The sequence below is a fragment of the Pleurodeles waltl genome, chromosome 1_2 (genome assembly GCF_031143425.1).
Source record: "Pleurodeles waltl isolate 20211129_DDA chromosome 1_2, aPleWal1.hap1.20221129, whole genome shotgun sequence".
NCBI classification, from domain to species: Eukaryota; Metazoa; Chordata; class Amphibia; order Caudata; family Salamandridae; genus Pleurodeles; species Pleurodeles waltl.
The window spans coordinates 462,876,458-462,897,940 of NC_090437.1; the positions used below are offsets into that span (position 1 = coordinate 462,876,458).

General features: G+C 45.4%; 1 protein-coding gene across 5 annotated transcripts in view; it reads left to right on the top strand.

The window, feature by feature from the left end:
* ELAVL2 (ELAV like RNA binding protein 2) overlaps positions 1 to 21,483 on the top strand; it is a 558,847-nt gene that overhangs the window by 414,345 nt on the left and 123,019 nt on the right. For all 5 annotated transcript variants that reach the window (XM_069240845.1, XM_069240835.1, XM_069240864.1 and 2 more), the window contains exon 7: positions 7,272 to 7,497. In XM_069240845.1, coding sequence (XP_069096946.1) covers positions 7,272 to 7,497 — 226 coding nt within the window. The remainder of the gene's footprint in view (positions 1 to 7,271; positions 7,498 to 21,483) is intronic.

Below are 21,483 nucleotides of genomic sequence, written 5' to 3' on the forward strand. Positions count from 1 at the left end.
CATTCCCCAGTAGTTTGCAGGTTGGACTGGGGGTACATCTCCCAACTTGGAAGGTCATGGCAGATGCCATCTGACGTTCTTGAGGATGCATTGGGTCGTGAGGCCCTGGGGAAAGTCCTTGTTGAATATATGGACAGGAACTGGAGATCTTCCTTCACTAGGTCCACAGAGTGGGAAACATTGAAAGGGATTATGCGGGACGCATGTGTGGGCCTCACATTCAGTGTATGACAACTGCAAACTGACATACAGAAAGAAGAGGCAGAACTTGCTGTAACATAGAGCGTTAACCCAGCCACTCTGGATACGCAGGGGCAGGAGTTCCAAAGCCGTAGAGGTCTACATGAACTCTGGAAATTGTTAGACATATACACATTGTGACCTTGCTGGCTTTGCTGCAACTCCTCGAAGAGTTTTGCGCAATTTCTAGACTGTGAGTGAGTAAAGCTAGGCCATTGGTGTTACCACTTGCAGGCCTAGACTTCACCCTACTTGAGCATATACCTGCTGTGGTACTCCATTGGGAGGCATCCGATTTTTACTAATATGGGGTCCGTGACACACGTGCGCAAATTGCCGATTGCTTTCAACATGGGGAGAGTAATAAATGGCCTAAAAGTCAGTCCCATTCTGGAACATGTTGCCACTTTCTCTCATGGGCCGCTTGGCAATCGCCAAGATGGTCCTGCTTCCCAGATGCTTGTGTACATTGCAGAATTCTCTAACTATTATACCTCGGATATTTTTGGCAACTAGACTCTCCTTGTCTCACTACTATGGGTGGGTAAAAGATCCAGAGTCGCCTAGTCAACACTGACGAGACAATAGGAAGAGGGAGGATTAGAAGTCAGGAAATTGGACTTGAATTATTTTGCAGCTCATATCCAACATGCTGCACATTGGCTGGCTCCAGCCGATAACTGGGAAAAACGCCTTCCTGCTGGGGTAGTGGAGGCCGGACAGTTGTCTGAACTGATGGAGGGTGAGAATGTGATGTAGACGCCCCGTACATAGTTCAGCAAACCGCAGTTCATTGGCATAGGTTTGTGCGCACTAGTTAGGCACACTCCAATAGTGAACTCTTGGTGTGGATTCTGAAACCGGTTTGCTACATGATGAACAATGTCCTTTCAGCAGTGGTGTGAGGGGGGCTGCGAACAGTTGGGCGACTTATACCAAAATGAACATTCCTCAGCTTTGAGGAAGCTCGTGATGCCTTTTCCCTTGGCCCGGGTCAATTCCTGCAATGTACAGGTCTGGCAGATGTGGCACGGGAGACCTGGCTAACCTTTCTGGCTGCATCTAAATTAACACATATGCTTGGAGTCCTCCTTACCTGCAGTGCGGGCAGTCACTTGATTTCCTTATTATACAAAGCCATGCGCTCAGATGTTGTGGGCTCACCGCCGCAAGCTCAAGTGGCTTGGGACTCCTCTATCGGAAGATGATTGGGCCCAAGTTGATGCTCTTACTCAAGCTCTCTTTTGCAATGATTGCTTCAAATTAGTGCATTATAATTTCCTGCAATGTACTTATTTTACACCAAGATGGTTTGTGTCGGGTAGCAGTTTCGTGTTCTGGTGCTTGTCCCAGGTGTGGCAGTGGGGCGATGCATTATTCCTGCATCTGACTTGGCTGTGCAAGGAGGTACAGGTTTACTGGACGCAGATGACTACTGAAATATAGAGGACAGTGGGTTTGAAATTTGCACAGACGCCTCTGAGTTGCCTCCTTGGCAACATCCCACACCCAAAAAGTTGGAAGATGGCATATAAGATTTTGCACTTTTCCTGATGTTAATTAGGCATAGGGTTGCCATAACGTGGAAGGGTTGCAGGCACCCAGACTATAACCGTTGGAGGGCGTATGTCTTGGAGTGGTCCGTAGCTGAAGAGACATACATGAAACAAAATCGGAATGATAATGCATTTGAGGACATAGCTGGCTGGAAAGAAAGATATGCTGTCTTCGCAGACCCAAACTCAGTCCTGTCTTCTACGGAGAGCGAGGATGAAAACTCTGGTGTTTTCACAGAGAATGTTGTGGACATGTAAACATTGAGACACGGACACGTCTTCACATTAAGTCAAAGAGTATAGTACACTGCTACTAATCTAAGTGCTGAGGGCTTGTCTGGTGGGGAGAGACTTGGGCTTTAATTGAATTATTGTTTACCTTGTTCATAAGTACTACCAGGGCCTACCTGTATACCTATCCACTTGATGCCATATGACACAGCTGTATGTTTTTTTTGTAAAATTTATATGAAGTATATAAAACAAATTACCAAGAACCTCTCTTCAGAGTGAAGGCATCACTAGCTGCAACCAGCTACCAAGATCCAGTGAAATCCAGTTCACTGACCAACAAACCTGGACACGGCAGCTGGACCATATTTGACCAGATAGACCTGGAGGACAAACCCTGCAAGTGTATCCAGTTTGGTGGCACTGCGACCTCCAGTGACTGAACCGTGCAATAGCCAGTGGTGTTGGACCCCCAACATCTGACACCTAGAAGAAAAGTCCACTTCACACTCGCCAAGAACCAGGAGCAAGCACCAGTCGAGGGTCTTCAGGACATCCAAGAACGCCTATACCCCCCTACTGTAGCACTGCTGAACTGCAAATCACCCTTCAAGTGACCTGCACCTGGCTCCAAAGGTGCCTTGATACACAACCCTTGGCTGACCTATCTGCTCTGCACCCGACCTCCCTGGCCCCTGCATCAGAATACCATCTGTGCTCTAGGGGTCCCTAACCCCTTGCAACCTCTTCACTTTGAGTGGAGCCCTTGGACTTAACTTTAAGTCCATCTGTACAATGCATTTCCAAGTGGTGGTCCTCTCTGTTCTGCTCCAAGAATTTCAGCTGCTGCTGCCGCTTGATCTGGGAACCGCCCGAACTTTTTGGACTGGCCCACAGGACATTTGAATGACTTCGACCTAAAAACAGAAGGTGACGCTTGTGAGAATATTGCGTGATTTTATATGCATTTTTTAAGTTTTTTCCTGTTGATTCCTATGATGTGTAATTACGCACAAAAATAATATTTTTGCTAAACTTTGAAAATTCGTAATTTAAGTATTTACACGATTCTGTTGATCTTGGTCTTAAAATTTTATAAAAATGTGAAGTCTTTTTGTAATTTGGTCTCGTTATTCTTTTGAGTGTCCACATTTGATACTGCGATTACAACAATACTTAGCACATTTCCAAGATTAGCCTGACTGCTCAACCAATCTACCATTTAAAAAAAATATTAAAGAATGAGGCAGTCTATTTGTTACCTCTAAATACCAAGGTGGGGTTGCTTGGACTCCCTGCACAGTGCACATATTTTTTATACAATAGAGAGCCAACCTCCTACAACCACACGAAACATTAAAACCTCTGCTTACCCCTCTAGTAGCTTAACGTATAATCAGCCAGGCTTAACTTGGGTCCAAAGTGTAAACAGTGTATACAGCACATAAACAGAAATAAAGTGAAAACGCAACACAAGAACATTTGAAAACCAATTTAAACAAATAGACAATTTTAATGAATAAAATCGCACCGAAACAAATCGTAGAACCATAATTATAATTTTTAAAGTTTCAGGTGAAAGTAGTACTAAAGAGCACATAGTGGTTATGTGGACATGTTGGACTGGGTCAGTCACAAGTTCAGGCTGACCCTGATGGAGTGCAGGTTGGAAACAGGGACCAGGTTTATCCTCCTGAATTGACTCTCTTGGAGTTCAAGTAAAGACCCTCATACAGAGATTTACACTGGTGGGAGCTTTGAGATAATTTATTGGTGCGAAGAGCAGGTAGCAGTCAGAACGTTGTATTGTTGGGAGACTCTGCTGTCAAACTTGATGCAGGGAGTCTTGTAATTACAAGGAGCCCAAAACGTCTGGATTTTCACCTGTAGCGCAGTCTGCAGTCTTGAAGTAAAAGTACTCCCCTCTGATGCCAGCCAAGGATCTAGGACCTGCCAAAAGGTTTATTTTTCCACATTGAAATGGCAGTTTCAAACTGCATCACAGGTTGCAATGGCAGGCCTGAGACATGTTTTATAAGCTACTTTAGTGGGTAGTGTAATGTGCTGCAGCTCACATCTAGTTTTTAGCTAACAGGCATTGGGTGCATGTAGTGCCATATACTAGGGACCTGTAGGTAAATAAAAACTCCTAATTAGGTGTATGCTAATTTAACCATGTGTAAGTGAGAGAGCCAAGCACTTTACAAATGGTAAGCAGGGGTAAAGCGCACAGAGCCCTAATGCCAATAACATTCACAAAAACATGGGGGGTGAAGGCATACAGTCTGGGGGGCTGTTGGGTCTAACAATCACCCTGATAGGTAATTTGATGGGCTGGCTGAAGCCCATAGCAGACAAGTTCAGCAGACATCAGATGATTGATCACAAATAGCATTTTCTGTTGGTGGCTCAAGCCATATTTGCCAAGTAGGGCATGCCATGGTTGTATATTTTTGCTGCCGAGATCACACGTTGTGAAGATTGTGCCGTGGTGTTTCCTCCATGAGGTTCAAGAAGAAACTCATTTAGTCTGCACTTGGATGCAGGTCTCCTATTTGCCTTTGAGTTCTTCTCTCTCCCGCTTTGAGTTCTAATAATAGGACAGACTGGGCTCAGATTACCCTGATGGCTCTGAATTTGACCTGGAGAGAGGTGGCAAAGTTTCCAGTAAAAGTCCCAAAATCCCATTGGTCCGACTGGATCAATGGTCCCAATGAAGTCTGCAATATATCTACACAGTGTAAATGCAGCTGATGAAGGTAGTGCACCCATGAACAAGATAGTGAATACTTATTCCTGATACCACACTGAAGGTTTGCAGTTATAGGCTTTACTGGTCCCAAGCCAGTGCAATGGAATTTCAACTGAGGGTACTAGCCCGAGCAATCCTGGATAGGTGACTTCAGAATCCCCTACTTTAAAAATGGCAAGTTAACATTTTCAGGTGTGAGCAGCTCCCACATTATGGTCTCAGACCACCTGCCACTGGAAAACAAGGGTGGCATATTCACTCAAGGCAATCTGGGACAGAACAAGTTCACCACACTTGCAGTCCTAGAATGTTTCCCTTAAGGTTCCCAAACGCTGGCATATTTTTTCTGACTCTGACCACCTGGACGGCAGCCTTAACTTGGCTTCTGTGTTGCTCAGCTATTGAAGAATCCTCAATGCTAGTGTCTGTCATCTTGGCATTGTTCATGCCTTCATGGACAGGACAGGCTCTTGTCTGTATCACCGAAAATTCAGAGTTTAGCAAAAGAGGACTGTAAAGAGTAAAGTCTTTCCCCTGGTTAGAGGTCTCTTAATGCACACTCGTTTGTATTACAGGAGATAGCAAATGATCCAGGGTTTCAAGTATCCCTGTCGACTGGTGCCTAACTTCCTCAGTGTTTTGATGTGCTGTGGTCCATCACCTTTATTAATACCTTCACATCGACTTATTTTTTTAATGGCCAAGCTGCTGATTGCACCATCAAGTAGAGGTCTCTTGAGTCACTGCAAGGGTGAAGTAGTATAGGCTGCAACTAAATGCCCTGGGGAATGAGCAGCCTCCGGTTGACTCGGAGACACGTAGTAACACCTGCATTATATATATTTTTTTAATTTAGTTACATTTAAATGTCGTTAGTAGGCCTGCACCATTACAGTTGATTTTTATGGTTTATATTCATTGGCATCTATCACCATAGCCAGAGACCAGGCTCCATGCAGAGATCCTATTCATGAGTAGGAAGAACACATTTCTTCACTTGATGGCAGAAAATTCACAGCATTATAATTCTAGAATAGTACGTCTTCATAACTGCTGTTGCACTTAAGTAACTTTCCTCAGCTACCTTATGTTATGGTTACATCCTATATGGTCACCAGTTATATATCAGACGACACTTCTGTGAATGGTTTTGGGATTATGAAGCTAGCTAGAATTGCAGAGTATTGGAGGTTTTTAAGTATTGGGGCCATCAACTGAAGCTATACCGCCTTGGTATCTAATGCCTTAAGTCTTGTCCCACTTTCCTGTCTCTTGTAGCTGTTGTATAGCCTTATGATCATGACATTACCTGAGGTTAACTGCCCACTCCAAAAAAGCCAACCTGAGCCAAAAGCTAGCTCTCATAATGTAGCAGTACGTGTGCAGTTAGTCATGGCACCTGCCTTTCTACTCAACCATGATCCAAACATAGACTTGTCTGCTTTGTCCTTTTTCAGTCTCACGAACCTTTGCATGTAGGCAAACATTAAGGCAGTTCTTATAGGCTGACTGCTCCACATTTCGTGCAGGCGCTGTGAGCCACTTAGTACCTTGTGCAGAAATTGCTTAACAAATGCAGGACAACAGCTTCCTTTTTTCCCTTAAATTTTGAAGAGCATGTTTCCACCATTCTTATGTGCTAATGTTCCCTTATGAGGTGGCTCGCCATTGTACCACTACACGGCTGTTACGTAGTTGACAGAGTATTGTCCTTAAAAGTGCTGCTGGAGCAACATTGCCAGCTTTTGGAGGTGCGCCAAGACCAGATTCAAATGTTTTTGTAACCTCTGCAGTGAAATACTTGGACACCAAGTTTTCCCAAAAACCATTGGGCAAGTTTACACCAAACCTTTTGGGTTTATATTGGTGTAAATCTAGCCAACGGTTTGTGCTCCATCAGAAAGCAAACAATCCTGTGGCATTTGATTGGAAAAATCTATAGTTTGGGATCTCCTTATTTCCCTATGTCCCTTGAGCAGTATTCCCGGAACTCGCGTAGCTCAAACTTGCATGCATACTGATTTCGGTTTTTGGACTTGAAATGATTGACCTATGGAGTAAGCAGCTCAGCCATAGTTACAAAGGTGGAGTACCAAACTCAACCATAACTATAAGGTAGTAGCAAACTTTTATAATATCTAGATTAAAAATTCCAGATTTGTGGCTTCACTTATAGGTGGTTGTGCTCTAAATTTAGCTGAAATGTCTTGTTGTTCGCCACAAGGAATTTTACTACAAGCTGTATATTTGAAAGCCATTCATATAGGTGTCTACAGTATTTTGCGACCTTATGAGCTAAGGTTTCAGTACATTTTGCTACTATCTCCATGGACAATATGCAGGCACCAATTGTTGATGCATACATTTTGCTTTTCTGTTTTCATTTAGTATGTAGTCAATTATATATCTTTAAGTAAAGTCGCACAGTTTTATAATGTGCTTTGAGGTTTTTCTCTTACCATCTTATTCCATACCCATCTTGTAACTTTCAGGGGTTTCAAGAGGTGTTGGATTTATAAGATTTGATAAAAGGATTGAAGCTGAAGAAGCCATTAAGGGTCTGAATGGCCAGAAACCACCAGGTGCAACAGAACCAATCACCGTGAAATTTGCCAACAATCCAAGCCAAAAAACAAATCAGGCTATCCTTTCCCAGCTATACCAGTCCCCAAATAGAAGGTATCCAGGACCTCTAGCTCAGCAGGCTCAACGTTTTAGGTAAGTACAATGGAGTATTAGTAATTTTGTTTTTATATTACTGTACTTGACAGTCAACATCTAAGTTTGTCAGATAAAGACTACCCTGTATTTGTCATTTATGCATGGTATGTCGTGTGGTAGCAGAACCCATGTATATTCAATTGTAATAGTTTTGCTCATTGACTTGACAATATCTTCAGATTGCTTTACCTGTTATTTTCCAAAACTTTCAGATTTGTTTCACTGATGCAAGATGTTGGATGAGTGATTGTGCCTTAGAACTTGAAATAAATACCGAATTGACTCCTTTAAAAGCTGTCACCTTGGTATACGCCAGAGCACTCATTTTTTCAGCTAAGCTTCATAAACCTGAATGCACTGCCTCAATCCAATTGCAAGTCCTATCTAATGGCAAATTGCTGTTGCCCATTAGAATTTATTTTATTTTTTTATCCCTGGAGTTTTTACTGAAGGAATCATTGGTGCCTTCAGTTTGAGAACCTTGGGTGAGATAATATATACTGCATTTGTGATGTTTGATTTGTCCACTGACTACAGCTTTGTTAACCAGCTCTCTCTTTCACAGCTTAGTGTCTGTACCCCTCCCGTTTTTTTTCTAACCACTGATTTGTGACATAAAACGCTATTGAAGACATCAATTAGGGTGTTTAAATGTGGTGTACTTCAGTGCTGTCTCGTATCCACCTTTTAGCAATGATTTGCAACCATTGTGCACTCTTTTGCCTGCCTCCAGGGCCAATTTATTTTCTTGTTGTAGGGAAGCAGAAGAGGGAAAAAGATGAACACTCAGTCATGATTAATCACAAATTTTAGGACACGTCATAGAGTAGGAAAATCATAAAGGACCGACATGAGTATTCAAAACCTAAATTAGAGCTACAATCTGGGTGTTCCTCCACGTTCTCCTAAATCTTTGTGAAGGCTTGGTTTTAAAGAACTGTTGTTCTGACTTCTAGTTGCAGATTTCTTACCTTAGAATTTCCCTGGGCATCAGACTGGAACTGGAGATATTTTCTTTGAGCTTTACCCTTGAGCTCCGTCAGGTGGTGGACTCCGTGTCGGTCGTTGGCATAATGGTCGCCGTGATGACATCTGGGTTAAATAGAGGTGCCACCTTGATGCGGTGACCTCAGTTCTTCTCTGTCCACGCCACATGCTGATCCATAGAGAGCTACCCTGGTCACTGTTTGACCGGCCTCAAAACTTTGGTCTAATTTTCCAGTGACTTGTGATGTGTCTAGGATGTCCTCGAAGACAAGGTACAAGCCTTGTCAGGATTGTCACTGAATGAGGTCGGTAACAGATCTGGTCTGTTTGTGGTGTCTGGAGCACTACCATGACTCTGTCATGCTTAGAGTGCTAAGCCATGCACCCAAAGGCTTTGAGGGAGTGGTCCCTAAAGCTCATGGTGGCCTGGCAATTGTGACTCTGCATCGTTCCCGCTCGAGAGAGAGATCTTGAGACCGGCCGCAGTGTCATTACCACTCGTCGTCCTCAAAATCATCAGGGCATTCGGGTAACTTGTCAAAGAAGGCTTGGCATTCTTTGACTTCACCCCATTGTTTGGATGATGTACCGTGGGAAGAGCATCAACACTAGGCCTCTGTCTGCAGAACCTGTTTTTGGGTCTGCTCTGCACCTCCCTGAATTTCCGGGAGCCGGAGCGACCCTTGCCCAACTGAAAATTTTGAGGCCATGTGCCTCATATTTCAGCAGTCTGACCCCTCTGGATCCGGGTATGCCTCAGCGCCGGTCGTACCATTGAGATCTTCCCTAGTGCCAGTGAAGCCGTCAATGCTCCCGATGTTGGTTGGGCCCACAATCGACCCAATGCTAATCCCTGACGAGCCAGAACTGCGTCAGTCGATGCTGATTCAGACTTCAATGGGGGCCTAGCCACCACAGGTTGGATTCAGACCCTTTTTTACTTTGGGTATAGATATGAAGAATGTTTGGAAGGGTCGCTGGACCCTTCTGACTACCAGCAAGATGAGCCGAACATGGACTGGTGCTCAGGAATTGGGCTGCACCAGTGGTCCTAATACCTCCCCACTGGCATACTGTCTCCTTCTACCATGGCTACGGTGGAGGGGGCTTCTTACTCTATGGTGGTCAGTAGAGTGGCTGAGGTCCTAGGCCTTGAGCTGTTGCGGTCAGGACTAATCTCCTGACAGAGGTGCTTCAGCCCGGAGCCTCTGCTTTTGGAGCCTTTCCTTCCATTTAACAAAGCTCTCACTGGCTCAGACCCAGCACAGGGGCTCCTGTGAATAGGACAATTGCTTGCCGCCATCGGCCTGCCCGAGCGACCTAAATTCTTGACCCAACACCCCACGCCTCAAAGCTTGGTCACTTGAGCATCCTTGTCATCTGGTGCCATTCCCTTCCTCTTCCCCGGATAGAGAATCAAAGAGACTTAATAATCTTGGGAAGATTGTTTTCTTCCTCCAGTATTGCATTGCGGTCTGTGAACACCACATGCCTTTTGGGCTGTTATACCCACTCCTTGTGAGTCATGGTTGTGCACGTTTTGCCACATATCCCGGAGGAGGCCTGTGCGATCGTCTCCCAGGCTGTTGCCGATGGGAGAGATGTGGCCAAGTTACCCAAAAGATGCGGGCTGGACAGAACCGACTCTCTAGGCAGCTTGGTTGCGTCAACAGTGACATTAAAACACCACACCTGGTTAAGAACTTCTGTTTTTTGGGGGGATGTCCAACAGACCCTCATGTTCATGCCCTTTGATGGCTCATCTCTTCAGAGAAAAGGTGGAGTCTGCACTGGTGCGATTCAAAGGACTCCCGGGCTACAGCTCAGTCCTTTGAAATTTCCACTGCCCCTCATTCCCACTAGTCTGCCTTTTGTGGACACAGAAGGGGTTCCCTGTCAGATCCCCTCCCTGGTCACCGTGCCATGCATGGGATGCAGAATCCCATAGACTCATGGGACAGGGAACCAGAGGTCTGCTCAGTCCACCCCCACTGCAGCCTCCAAACCTTCCTAGTCTGTCTCTCAAACCAGTTGGTGGCAGGATAAGCCATCACCTGCCCCACTGGGAATCCATCACAACGGACAGGTGGGTTTTGTAGATCGTCTGAAGGGGCTACTCCATCTCCTACAAGACTTCCCCTCCAGCCATGCCTCCATCATTTGGCCCTCTAACCGAGGATCATTTGGCACTTCATGAGGAAGTTACAGATCTTTTGGCCAAGGAGGCCATAGAAGAGGGTTCCTGCTCCAGATGTAGGCTGTGGTTGATATTCCAGGTACTTTCTGGTGCCCAAGAAGGACAAAGGCCTGTGTCCTATCCTCAACCTCAGAACCCTCAATCTCTTCCTCAGGAAGGAGAAGTTCAAAATGCTCACCTTGGCTCAAGTCCTTTCTGCTTTGGACCCAGGAGACTGTATGGTGGCGTTGGACCTGCAAGACGTTTATTTTCATATACCCGCCTTGCCAGCACACAGATGTTACCTACGATTCTTGGTAGGTCATGAGCACTTTCAGTTTGCTGTGCTTCCTTTCGGCCTTACCAGCGCCCCTTGGGTGTTCAAAAAAGTGATGGCAGTCACAGCTCATCTGTGCGGTTAGGAATTTCTTTCCCTACCTCTGTTGGGCGTCTGACTGGCTGTTGAAGTCTGGCCCGTGAGTAGCCAGAGACGACCACCCTGAACCCCCACAGCAACGCCTGCAGAGAGAATCCAGAGGCTCCCCCTGACCGAGACTGCCTGTAACAAGGGACCTGACGCCTGGAAGCAGCACTGCACCCCTTAGGACCTGAAGGAACTGAACCTCCGTGCGGGAGTGACCCCCAGGCAACCCTCTGCCTAGCCCAGGTGGTGGCTGTCCCGAGAAGCCTCCTCTGTGCCTGCCTGCACCGCTAGTGACCCCCGGGTCCCTCCATTGAAATTAATACAAAACCCGATGCCTGTCCCTGTGCCGCTGAGGGTGTGTTGTGTGTCTACTTGTGTCTGCCCAAGTGCTCTACAACACAATACCCCCCCCCCCCCCCCCCCCCCCCTTTGAGGACGCAGGTACTTACCTGCTGGCCTGACTGGAACCGGAGCACCCCTGTTCTCCATAGGCGCCTATGTGTTTTGGGCACCTCTTTGACCTCTGCACCTGACCGGCCCTGAGCTGCTGGTGTGGTAACTTTGGGGTTGCATTGAACCCCCAACGGTGGGCTGCTTATGCCCCAGAACTGAGACTTGTAAGTGTTTTACTTAACTCACAACCTAACCTTTACTTACCTCCCCCAGTAACTGTTGATTTTTGCACAGTGTCCACTTTGAAAATAGCTTATTGCCATTTTTACAAAGACTGTATATATTGCTTTCATTCAAAGTTCCTAAAGTATCTAAGTGAAGTAACTTACATTTAAAGTACTAACTGTAAATCTTGGACCTGTGGTTCTTAAAATAAACTAAAAAGATATTTTTCTATATAAAAACCTATTGGCCTGGAGTAAGTCTTGAGTGTGTGTTCCTCATTTATTGCCTGTGTGTGTACAACAAATGCTTAACACTACCCTCTGATAAGCCTACTGCTCGACCACACTACCACAAAATAGAACATTAGAATGATCTACTTTTGCCACTATCCTACCTCTAAGGGGAACCCTTGGACTCTGTGCACACTATTTCTTACTTTGAAATAGTATATACAGAGCCAACTTCCTACACCTATCTTTGGCACACATTTGTGGCATGGTGCACAGACAAGCCACTTGATCCTCTCTCTGCCCCTCTTTCTGAGATTCTCTTATTCATTCTTTCACTAGCCCGTCAAGGTTTTGGTTTGGGCACTCTTAAAGGCTACTTATCAGCTGTATTGGCTTTTCTTAGATTGCCAGATCAACCTTCTTTTTTCAAATCCCCTGTTTGTAGGTAGATTTCTTAAGTCTAACCCACTTGTATCCTCACACTCAGTTTATCATGACTCAGTAGGATCTCAATCTTGTCCTCACTTGATGTGTGCTCCCTTTGAGCCATTACATAGTTGTCCCTTGCGGCTCCTTACCCTCAAGACAGTCTTCCTGGTGGCTTTCACTTCTGCTCGCAGAGTGAGCTTCCGCCTCTTCCTTCCAAGCCTCCATTCTTGTCTGTACATCCTGACAAGTTAGAGCTACGCACGAGGGCCTCCTTTCTTCCCAAGGTGGTTGTTGCACCTTTTCATGTAGGCCAATCCATCACTTAGCCCATATTTTATGCACCCCCCACATCCATCTCATGAGGAGAGACTCAGTCTTAATCCAAAAAGAGCGTTTGTGTTCTGTTTTAATCGCACTAAAGATTTCCGGGTGGACGTTCAACTCTTGGTTGGTTATGTGGGTGCGATGAAAGGGAAGGTGGTGCAGAAGCATATCATCTCATGATGGGTGCTTCTCCACATCAAAATGTGCTACGCTTTGGAAAAAAAGTAACCTCCAGCGGGTTTGCATGCTCACTCAACCAGAGAAACTGCTGCTACCACAGCGTTAGCACTCAGAGTTCCTGTCCTGGATATCTGCTAGGCAACAACGTGGGCATCATTGCACACCTTTACTAAACATTACTGCCTGGACAGTCAAGTTTGCAGAGATGGCTACTTTGGTTGCTCAGTCCTGCAGGACTTGTTAGTATGATTTTGGTTTGCAGCTCACCTCCGGGGATGGCAGTGCTTGGGCATCTGTTCTAAAGTAAGGAATCTGCAACTAGAAGTCTCTATCAGGTGAACAAGTTACTTACCTTCGGTAAGGTTTTATCTGGTAGAGACATATTCTAGTTGCAGATTACTTACCGACTCACCCATCCTCCACACTTGCTAACTGATTTCTATGGACAGGGATTCCCCTTTCAGGGCCTTAGCTCTGGTGCAACGTTTCAGTGTTATTCATGGCTCCATGCTTTGGCGTGGAAAGTCATGAAAAGAAACTGACGTCACTGCACTGAAGCGGTGCCTATATTTGACCCTGATGTCATCACGGCGACCACAACGCCAACAAAGGACGCAGTCTCGACCATTGCCACTTGACGACGCGCAAAGATACTGCTCGAGGAAAAAAAATCTCCAGATCCAGTCTGACTCCTAGGGAAATTTCAAGGTAAGGAATCTGCAACTAGAGTATGTCTCTATCAGACAAATTGTTACCGAAAGTAAGTACTTTGTTCTTCAAAGTTATACATAACAAACATTTCATGTAACCATTTTTCCAGTTATGGGCACTGAAAACGTTTGCAGTTGGCAAATGAGCTAGCACAATCCCAAGAAAGACAAATGGTTGGTAAATTGTTTTTGTAAACCACATCGTAATTAGTATGAGTTCATATGTAACTTTATACTGTGTGGCAGCAGATATCCCGGAAAATGCGTATTCCAGTATTGGTTCAAACTGACTAGTTACAGGCATATGTACCCAGTTGGCTGCAGTGAAATTGTATTTGAGACATAAATAATTTGAGCTATTACGTTTATTTAACCTGTGGTGAACAAGTTAAGATAATGCTGTAACAATGTAACAATATAAATTGCTTTAATGCTCATTCTAATGGAATTCACTAAAATGTTAGGAGAGATCTCAACTCTTAGCCATCCACAACATTTTTGTGCCCAGTTACTGAGATGATAGTGTTCCAATTCTGTAAAAGTAGCCATATAATGAGAACTCATTTTCAGTAAAACCTGGCAGAATGAGGACAGGCAGTACATCCAATGGGGTACTTATATTTTTTAGAAATTAAGTGTACTTAGTTGAGTATCTGAAAAAATATCTTGATATTTCAAAATCATCACTTGAAAGTATTTGAATGACTCTTGGGGGAAGAGTTAATGTCCAAGAGGTACTAGGATTTATGTGGAGCACCTTGGTAAGTCAATTTGTTTGGTAATCAGTTGTTCCAGTGTAGTATAGTCATATACTAGGGTAAGTGTGTTTTTTGCTATATTGAGTCTGCTCAAACATAAATCCTGTAATGTTACATTTAAGGTACTTTGGGGGTGGTATTGTGGGTCTCTGAATCAGAATAAAGGATATTTGGGCAGGTTATCCAAAATACTCTTGATAAATACGGTATCAGTACTGCAGGTTTGTCAATCAATTGAGGTACAAATAATGCAGCTCAGTAATAATGCAAATTGGATAGAGCACAGTTGCCCCTTTGTATAGACATAGAGGAATTTTATTCTTTTGAGGGTTCCTATGATCCTCAATAAATGACTAAGCATTATACCAAGCATTCTAGTTTAAAAAGAGGGACTGACAGATTGGATTAGTTATAAACAAATATAATGTAGGCAGGGTGATCATCTTAATACTAGATCGCCTTATCATAGAAATAGGAAGACCTTCAGTTGGCCAGATTTAAGAGATTTCTCGATAAAGTACTTTATAATTAGCAGAGAGCATTCTTGGGTAGGATTGGGTAAGACAAACTTCCAGTTAGTGTAATTGTTTAACCTTTTTATGGGTGACTCAGCATCCTGGACATTATACATTTACCACAATACGAATTATCTGGGTAGTCGTGTGCACCTACATCTGCTTTAAATCGTTTTCCTCTTGACAGTATACAGCAGTCACAACTTTTTTCTCCTAGCTTAAATAAACCCACTCCTGCAAACAACATTTTCTAATAAGTAATCCTACGTATTTCAGTAGGTGAACCGTCCCAAGGCACCTAACTTGAGCTAGATTTTTTTGGGGTGGGGGGGTTAACTAAAGCAGGACCAATAACCAGTTTTTGTTTGGGGGGGGGGGGTTAAATTAAGCAGTACCAATAACCACAGCCATGTGGAACTACTAGCTTTCAGTTGCGTATCTAGAAGGCTTGAGATTTGTGGTGTCATTGATTCAGTATAGTCACAAGCGATGGCAATATCCATTTCATAATTTTCTGCACTACTGGTTATCTGCAGTCTGAGGTATTTTGCTTGGGTTATTTTCCCTTTTTAATGTTTCTTGGTTTTATTAGTATTGCCTCTCAAATCATCAGGCTTTCAAGAGGCCATCCAGTGAATGTCGCAGTGTATCTCAGTTCCGGCTGTCTTTGGCAAACAAAGCAACATTCCGGAAAGCTTACTGTTGGTGACTGTTGAAAATGCAGGACTATGTAAAGTGAATTGTTTTCTTTTTCTCCACACTTCATGACGTCTTTAAGTCCTGCACTGAATGCTTTTTAGGCATTGGTTACTGATGCTCTTTCAGAGTCTTGTGCTCTGAATGTATCCTAAGGCAGACTTTGACAGAGGCACTAGTATCTTGATGGCCTAAGTGAAAAGTGGCTCAAAATCTAGATTATCAGTAAAGGTTTCTTATTACTCCCCACCCCGCCCCTCCAAAACCCTTTCCAATACCGGAGAAGTTTGAACTGAAGTCTTGTCTGAACTTTTAATCGCCTATTAAGCATACAGCCAGATTTGAGATTTTCAGTAAGCTAGATAATGTTTCTGTTTAGGTGTGTGTTCTTGATTCTTGGCTGCAGCAGCTTCTTTAGCACTATATGACAGCAATTGTGCTGTAGGTTTTGAACCCATGTGTGCCTGTACCAAGTCTACTGAAGAATGCACACAGTAAGAGCTGATTACAGGAAAAACAAGGCTCCAGTAGTATTAATCTGCTTGAGTCTCTAGTTTTCAGGACCCTGTTGACTGATGTTTTCAAAACTACAATAGAGAAGCTTTTCAGACTACCCACCAAAGAGTATTACCCTAGGCAAAATATATCATACCAGTTCCACTATGTATTGGAAGTTAGACTGATTTTTCTAATTATTATGTCAGATAATCAGAAACTTTGCAGCCCTTCCCACTACACTATTTCAGTACTCAAGTTTTTTCTGGACTTGGGGTTTACAATTGGTTTCAATACTGCACTGAATAAAGAAATCAGCTCTGGAAGGTCATTTATCAGTTGACGTGATGTCATTTCCGACAGTTGTGAGCACAGAATCTCAGATTTAAAATATTCTGCTTTTGGAGCAACCAAAATGTAATCGCTAAACTTTACTGAGAAGCTGTGTTCCATTTTAACAAGGCATTTAAAGATATCATTAAGGCAGCTATTGAGAATTTAAAGACAGTGCCTTCCGGAGGTTTGGCTTTCTGCATGAACCTTAAAGCAACTTCTGTGAATACATTTTGATGTCTGAGCCATCCCCATTTGATCACTTGGTGGCTCAAGACACATCAGGGAAGGCACTTTTCTTCAGTTCCTCGAGATAGGGACCCTATAGGCTAGGCTCATTAGGAAAAAAATATCTAGGCTTTAGGGATGTACAATGAAACTTGACCCATAGGTTATATGCATGCTTCAATAGCAAATCCTTCTTTGTATACTGATGCAGTTGGATGATCTATTGGCATGAGTGCAGCCATGCCTGGATGTCCAACTTTTCAGGGGATGTTAAAGCTCAGCTGTTGATAGCCAGGGGTGACTTAATCAGATGAATGACCATCCTTTACGGCAAGCTAAGCATAATGGGACTACCAGTTCTCTAGATTTCTTTGACTAGAACATCTATTCCATCAGTGATATAGGCTGTTTGGAAGATGTTGGCATTAATTCAGCTGACTTGTTCAGCAGCTCCAACAGCTGATTCTTTCTGTAGAGGAATATGGCACTTTCTTCCTTCCTCCTGTGCCCACATGACTTCAAAGATCCTAGAATACTGCTTAAAAACTCATTGGCCTATCCGTTTGAGCTAGCCTTTTTGATTGATTTAGTCTAAAGTGCTCAATCAACCAACATGTTTCATGACCAGAGACCCAGTGTGTTGGAAATGGCCCTTTCTATAGAGTCACCCCAAACATTTTGCCTTCCTCCTACTTTTTGCTTGATTTTTGCTTGTTGGCTTTAGGGCTCTGTGCACTTCACTGCTAACCAGTGCTGAAGTGCATGTGCTCACCTGTAAACATGGCCTGATCAGCATATCCCTGATTGGCATATTTAATTTACATGCCTTGAAGAGTGCTATACCATTCACCCAGGGTCTGTAAATGAAATACTACCAGTGGGCCTGCAGCACTTATTGTGCCACCCGCTTAAGTAGCACCTTAAAACATGTCCCATGCCTGCCATTGCAACCTAAATATAGTGCCCTGCTGCCATGGCGACTTGGCATTTAAAGCTCCTTGTTAAGCCTTAAACTCCCCTTCTATTACCTAAGTCACTATCAAGGAAGGCCCTAGGTAGTCCATAGGGCAGGGTGCCGTGTAATGAAAACGTTGGACATTTATCTTTTAGTTTAACTTACCTTAGTAGTGAAAAACAGTTTTTTCACTACTGAGGCCTCCCCTCCCATAAGGTAACATTGGGGTTTCCTTAATATAATTAAGAAGTTCTGATGGATACAACTACCTGTGGATTCCTCACCTTATGAATTTGTCCTTGCGACAGCATCCGACGGAAAGTCTTCTTCCTAGCTGTCTACGTCGACGAGGACGTCATAATGGCACGGCTTCACGTGACTCCGTCTGACGTCAACGTGCCAATAAGAGGTCCTCGTCCGTGTACTGACGTCAGTTTTCCTTTTTTCCGTGCCTTCGACGCCAATGGTTTTTCTTCCTGGCTCGTTGATTACTGTTGCGTTTTTTGGTGGTTACAATGTCTCCTCCAAAGTAGTCCGGTTTTAAGCCATGTAGAGAATGTGGGCGTTGGATGTCAGTGACCGCTCCACATTCGGATTGTATTTGGTGCCTTCGTTCTGAGCATGACGTTGAAGGATTCTCGTCGTGCCAGAGTATGAACCCTAAGGCTCTAAAGGAGCGTGAGGCAAAGCTTTTTCTGGCGAAAGCAAAGAAGGGCCATAAGAGGGATTCCTCCCATGCTTCACCACAAGCAGCATAAGAAGCGGCGTCGTCATGATTCACGGCGCCGTCATGACTCTCGGCGCCGGTCGGAGCGGAGCCGATCGAGGTCTTCTCGGCGCCAGAAGACTTGGGAGATGAGCCCTACTGTGACGCCTCAGCCCAGGAGTCCCGAGTTATCGCCGGCGCCGTTGGTCTTTGAAGTTGCTCATCAAAGTCCTCAATTTTTGCCGGTGTCGAGTTAGCCTGATATACAGCAGTCTTCTACTCAGCAATATCCTGCTTTCCCGGCTCCAGGGGCGGGTCCGGCTGCATTTTTTAATGCAATGTATGCTGTTTTTCAGTCCATGGCCCCTGCTGGTGCACCGACGGGTCCCACGGGCCATTGGCATTTGATTTGGGCTCTCCGGCGCCGTATAAGGCGGCTCCATTCATGACCTTTTGTCCGGCGGAGAATGTCAGATCGGCGCCGAGGGTATCTCCTTGTGCGAGTTCACCACCTGTGACGGCTCCACCATCACGTCAGCCGACGCCATCACCGCACCATTTGACGTTGATGTCTCCTTCTAGGCCGGCTCCATCGCCTTCCTGCCAACCGACTCCGCGGAGGTCATCGCTGGACTCCGCGCCGGGTGATGCTAGGAGTCACCCATCTCTTCCTGGGCCTTTCTGGGATTCAAGGTCTTCGGCGTCGATGGATTCATTATCAACGCCGGATTTGGAGACACATCTTCGATCTCGTAGGAAGGCTTTACGACTTTTGGAGGAGGAAGATTATAGACAGCTGGAGGAAGGTGAGATTGAGCCTTCGGATGAATTCCAAGCTCTGGCCACTGCAAGCGGGCTGGATACTTCCCCGGAGTGGGACATTGCGTCTCCGGGGAGTTTACAGAAGCGTCTGCATCCTTCCATTCGGTGGTCAGGAAGGCAGCAGAGTTTCTGGACTTGCCATTGTCTGTGGCGGAGGTGAAAACTAACCTGCTCACGGAGGTGTTGCATCCTTCTGCATCCAGTGCTGATCCTTTGCTGCCCTTCAGTGAGGCTTTAACTGAGCCTATATTGGATTTGTGGAGGAAGCCAGTTACGACTCCTGCAGTGAACAGGGCAGTAGCGAGGAGGCATAGGGGCGCTCCAGGAGATCTGGTTTTCCGGTCACGTCATCCGACTCCTGAAAGTTTAGTAGTCCAGGCGTCTTGCTCTGCAAAGTCTGCTCCTGGAACATTTCCTGGAGTCCCAACTGATAGGGAGTCCAAGAGGATGGAGCAGTCTTCGAAGAAGATCTTTTCATCCTGTAGTATGGCGCTCAAGGCTACTAATTCTACCTGTGTGTTGGGCAGGTATGTCCACGCCCTTATGGACTCCGCTAAAGAGATGGCCAAGGATCTGCCACAGGAGGTACAAAGGTCCTTTGGGTCTCTTTTTACGGATGCGCAGGCGGCTGCACAACAAATTATACAGTCTGGCCTGGACACGTCTGATTCGGTAGCCAGGGCCATGGTAACATCTGTAGCTACTAGGAGGCATGCCTGGTTAAGATCCTCTGGATTTTCATCGGACGTTCAAACCACCTTATTAGATCTGCCATTCGATGGGGGAAAGCGGTTTGGAGAGAAGGCGGATTCTGCCCTTGAAAGGTTTGAGGACAGTCGGGCAACAGCTAAGTCTTTGGGCTTACAGACTGCTACTACTGCATCTTATAGACTTTTTCGCAGGTTCAGAGGGTTTACACATGGTTCAGCCTTTCGGAGGTCCTAATACTTGGCCCAGCAACCTGCCAATCCGTCCTATCGTGCCTTTAGAGGGCGGGTAGGGGTAGAGCTAGAAGGCCAGTCCAGCAGCCTTGTTCTTCATCCTCCTCCTCCAGTAGACAACAGCAGAAGCAGCCCTAGTTTTCCCCACTTTAGCGTCCATACTTCTTCTGTAGGGGGAAGGTTGAGTCTTTTTCTCCGCAAGTGGGAGTCTATTACAACGGACTTGTGGGTGTTAAGAATTGTGGAAAGAGGTTATGCTCTCCCCTTTCAGGAGTCCCCTCCTCCCTTACCTGCCCACCCCCCCCCCCCCCCCCCCCCCCACGTCCCTCATTTTGTTCAGAAGACCATCTTCTGTTGTTGCAACAGGAGGTTATGACCATGTTGTCAAAGGGCGCAATAGAGTTGGTGCCGTTGCAGGAAAGGGGTCAGGGGTGTTATTCAAGATATTTCCTGATTCCCAAAGCGTATGGTCGTCTAAGACCAATCCTAGACTTGAGGATTTTGAATTTGTTCCTCAAACAGAAGAAATTCAAAATGCTGACCCTAGCGCAGGTACTACTGGCGTTGAACGAAGGAGACTGGATGGTGTCTGTCAACTTGCAGGATGCGTACTTTCATATTCCAATAATCAAGTCGCACAGGAAGTATCTCCGGTTTGTGGTCTGGACGCAACACTACCAGTTTGCGGTCCTTCCGTTTGGACTTACTTCAGCACTTTAGTTTTTACAAAGGTGATGGCAGTTGTTGCAGCACATCTCAGAAGGAGGGAGGTAGCGGTTTTTCCCTACCTGGACGATTGGTTGATCAAGGCCAAGACTCCAGAGCTTGTGGTGTTTCACCTGCGAATGACAACCCAGTTGTTGTTCGATCTGGGTTTTTTAGTAAATGTACCCAAATCTCACCTGAAGCCCTCTCAACGCCTCCTGTTCATAGGGGCAGTACTGGACACAACATTGTTTCTGGCCTACCCCCTGCCTCAGCGGGTTCGGGACATTCAGGCACTGATTCCAATGTTTCAAATTGGAGCGGCAGTTCCCGTCCTGAAGGTCTTACGCCTGCTAGGTCTGTTTGCTTCTTGCATTCTGTTGGTCACTCACGCTCGCTGGCATATGAGGGCTCTTCAGTGATGCCTCCGCAGGCAGTGGTTCCAGCACAAAGGAGATCTTGGGGATTCGATAAAGATCTCCAGGGACGCTGTAGCGGATCTTCATTGGTGGACAGTGGACGGCAACCTTTCCCAAGGAAAACCGTTTTCACTACCACCTCCTGTGGCCACAGTAATATCGGATGCTTCCACTCTAGGGTGGGGAGCTCATCTGGGGGACCTGGAGATCAAGGGTCATTGGTCTCCAGCGGAACAGATGTTGCATATCAATCTGTTGGAATTGCAGGCGATACGTTTGGCGCTCAAGGCCTCCCTCCCTTCCCTTCGTGGTCGGTCGGTTGCTTTACGCGT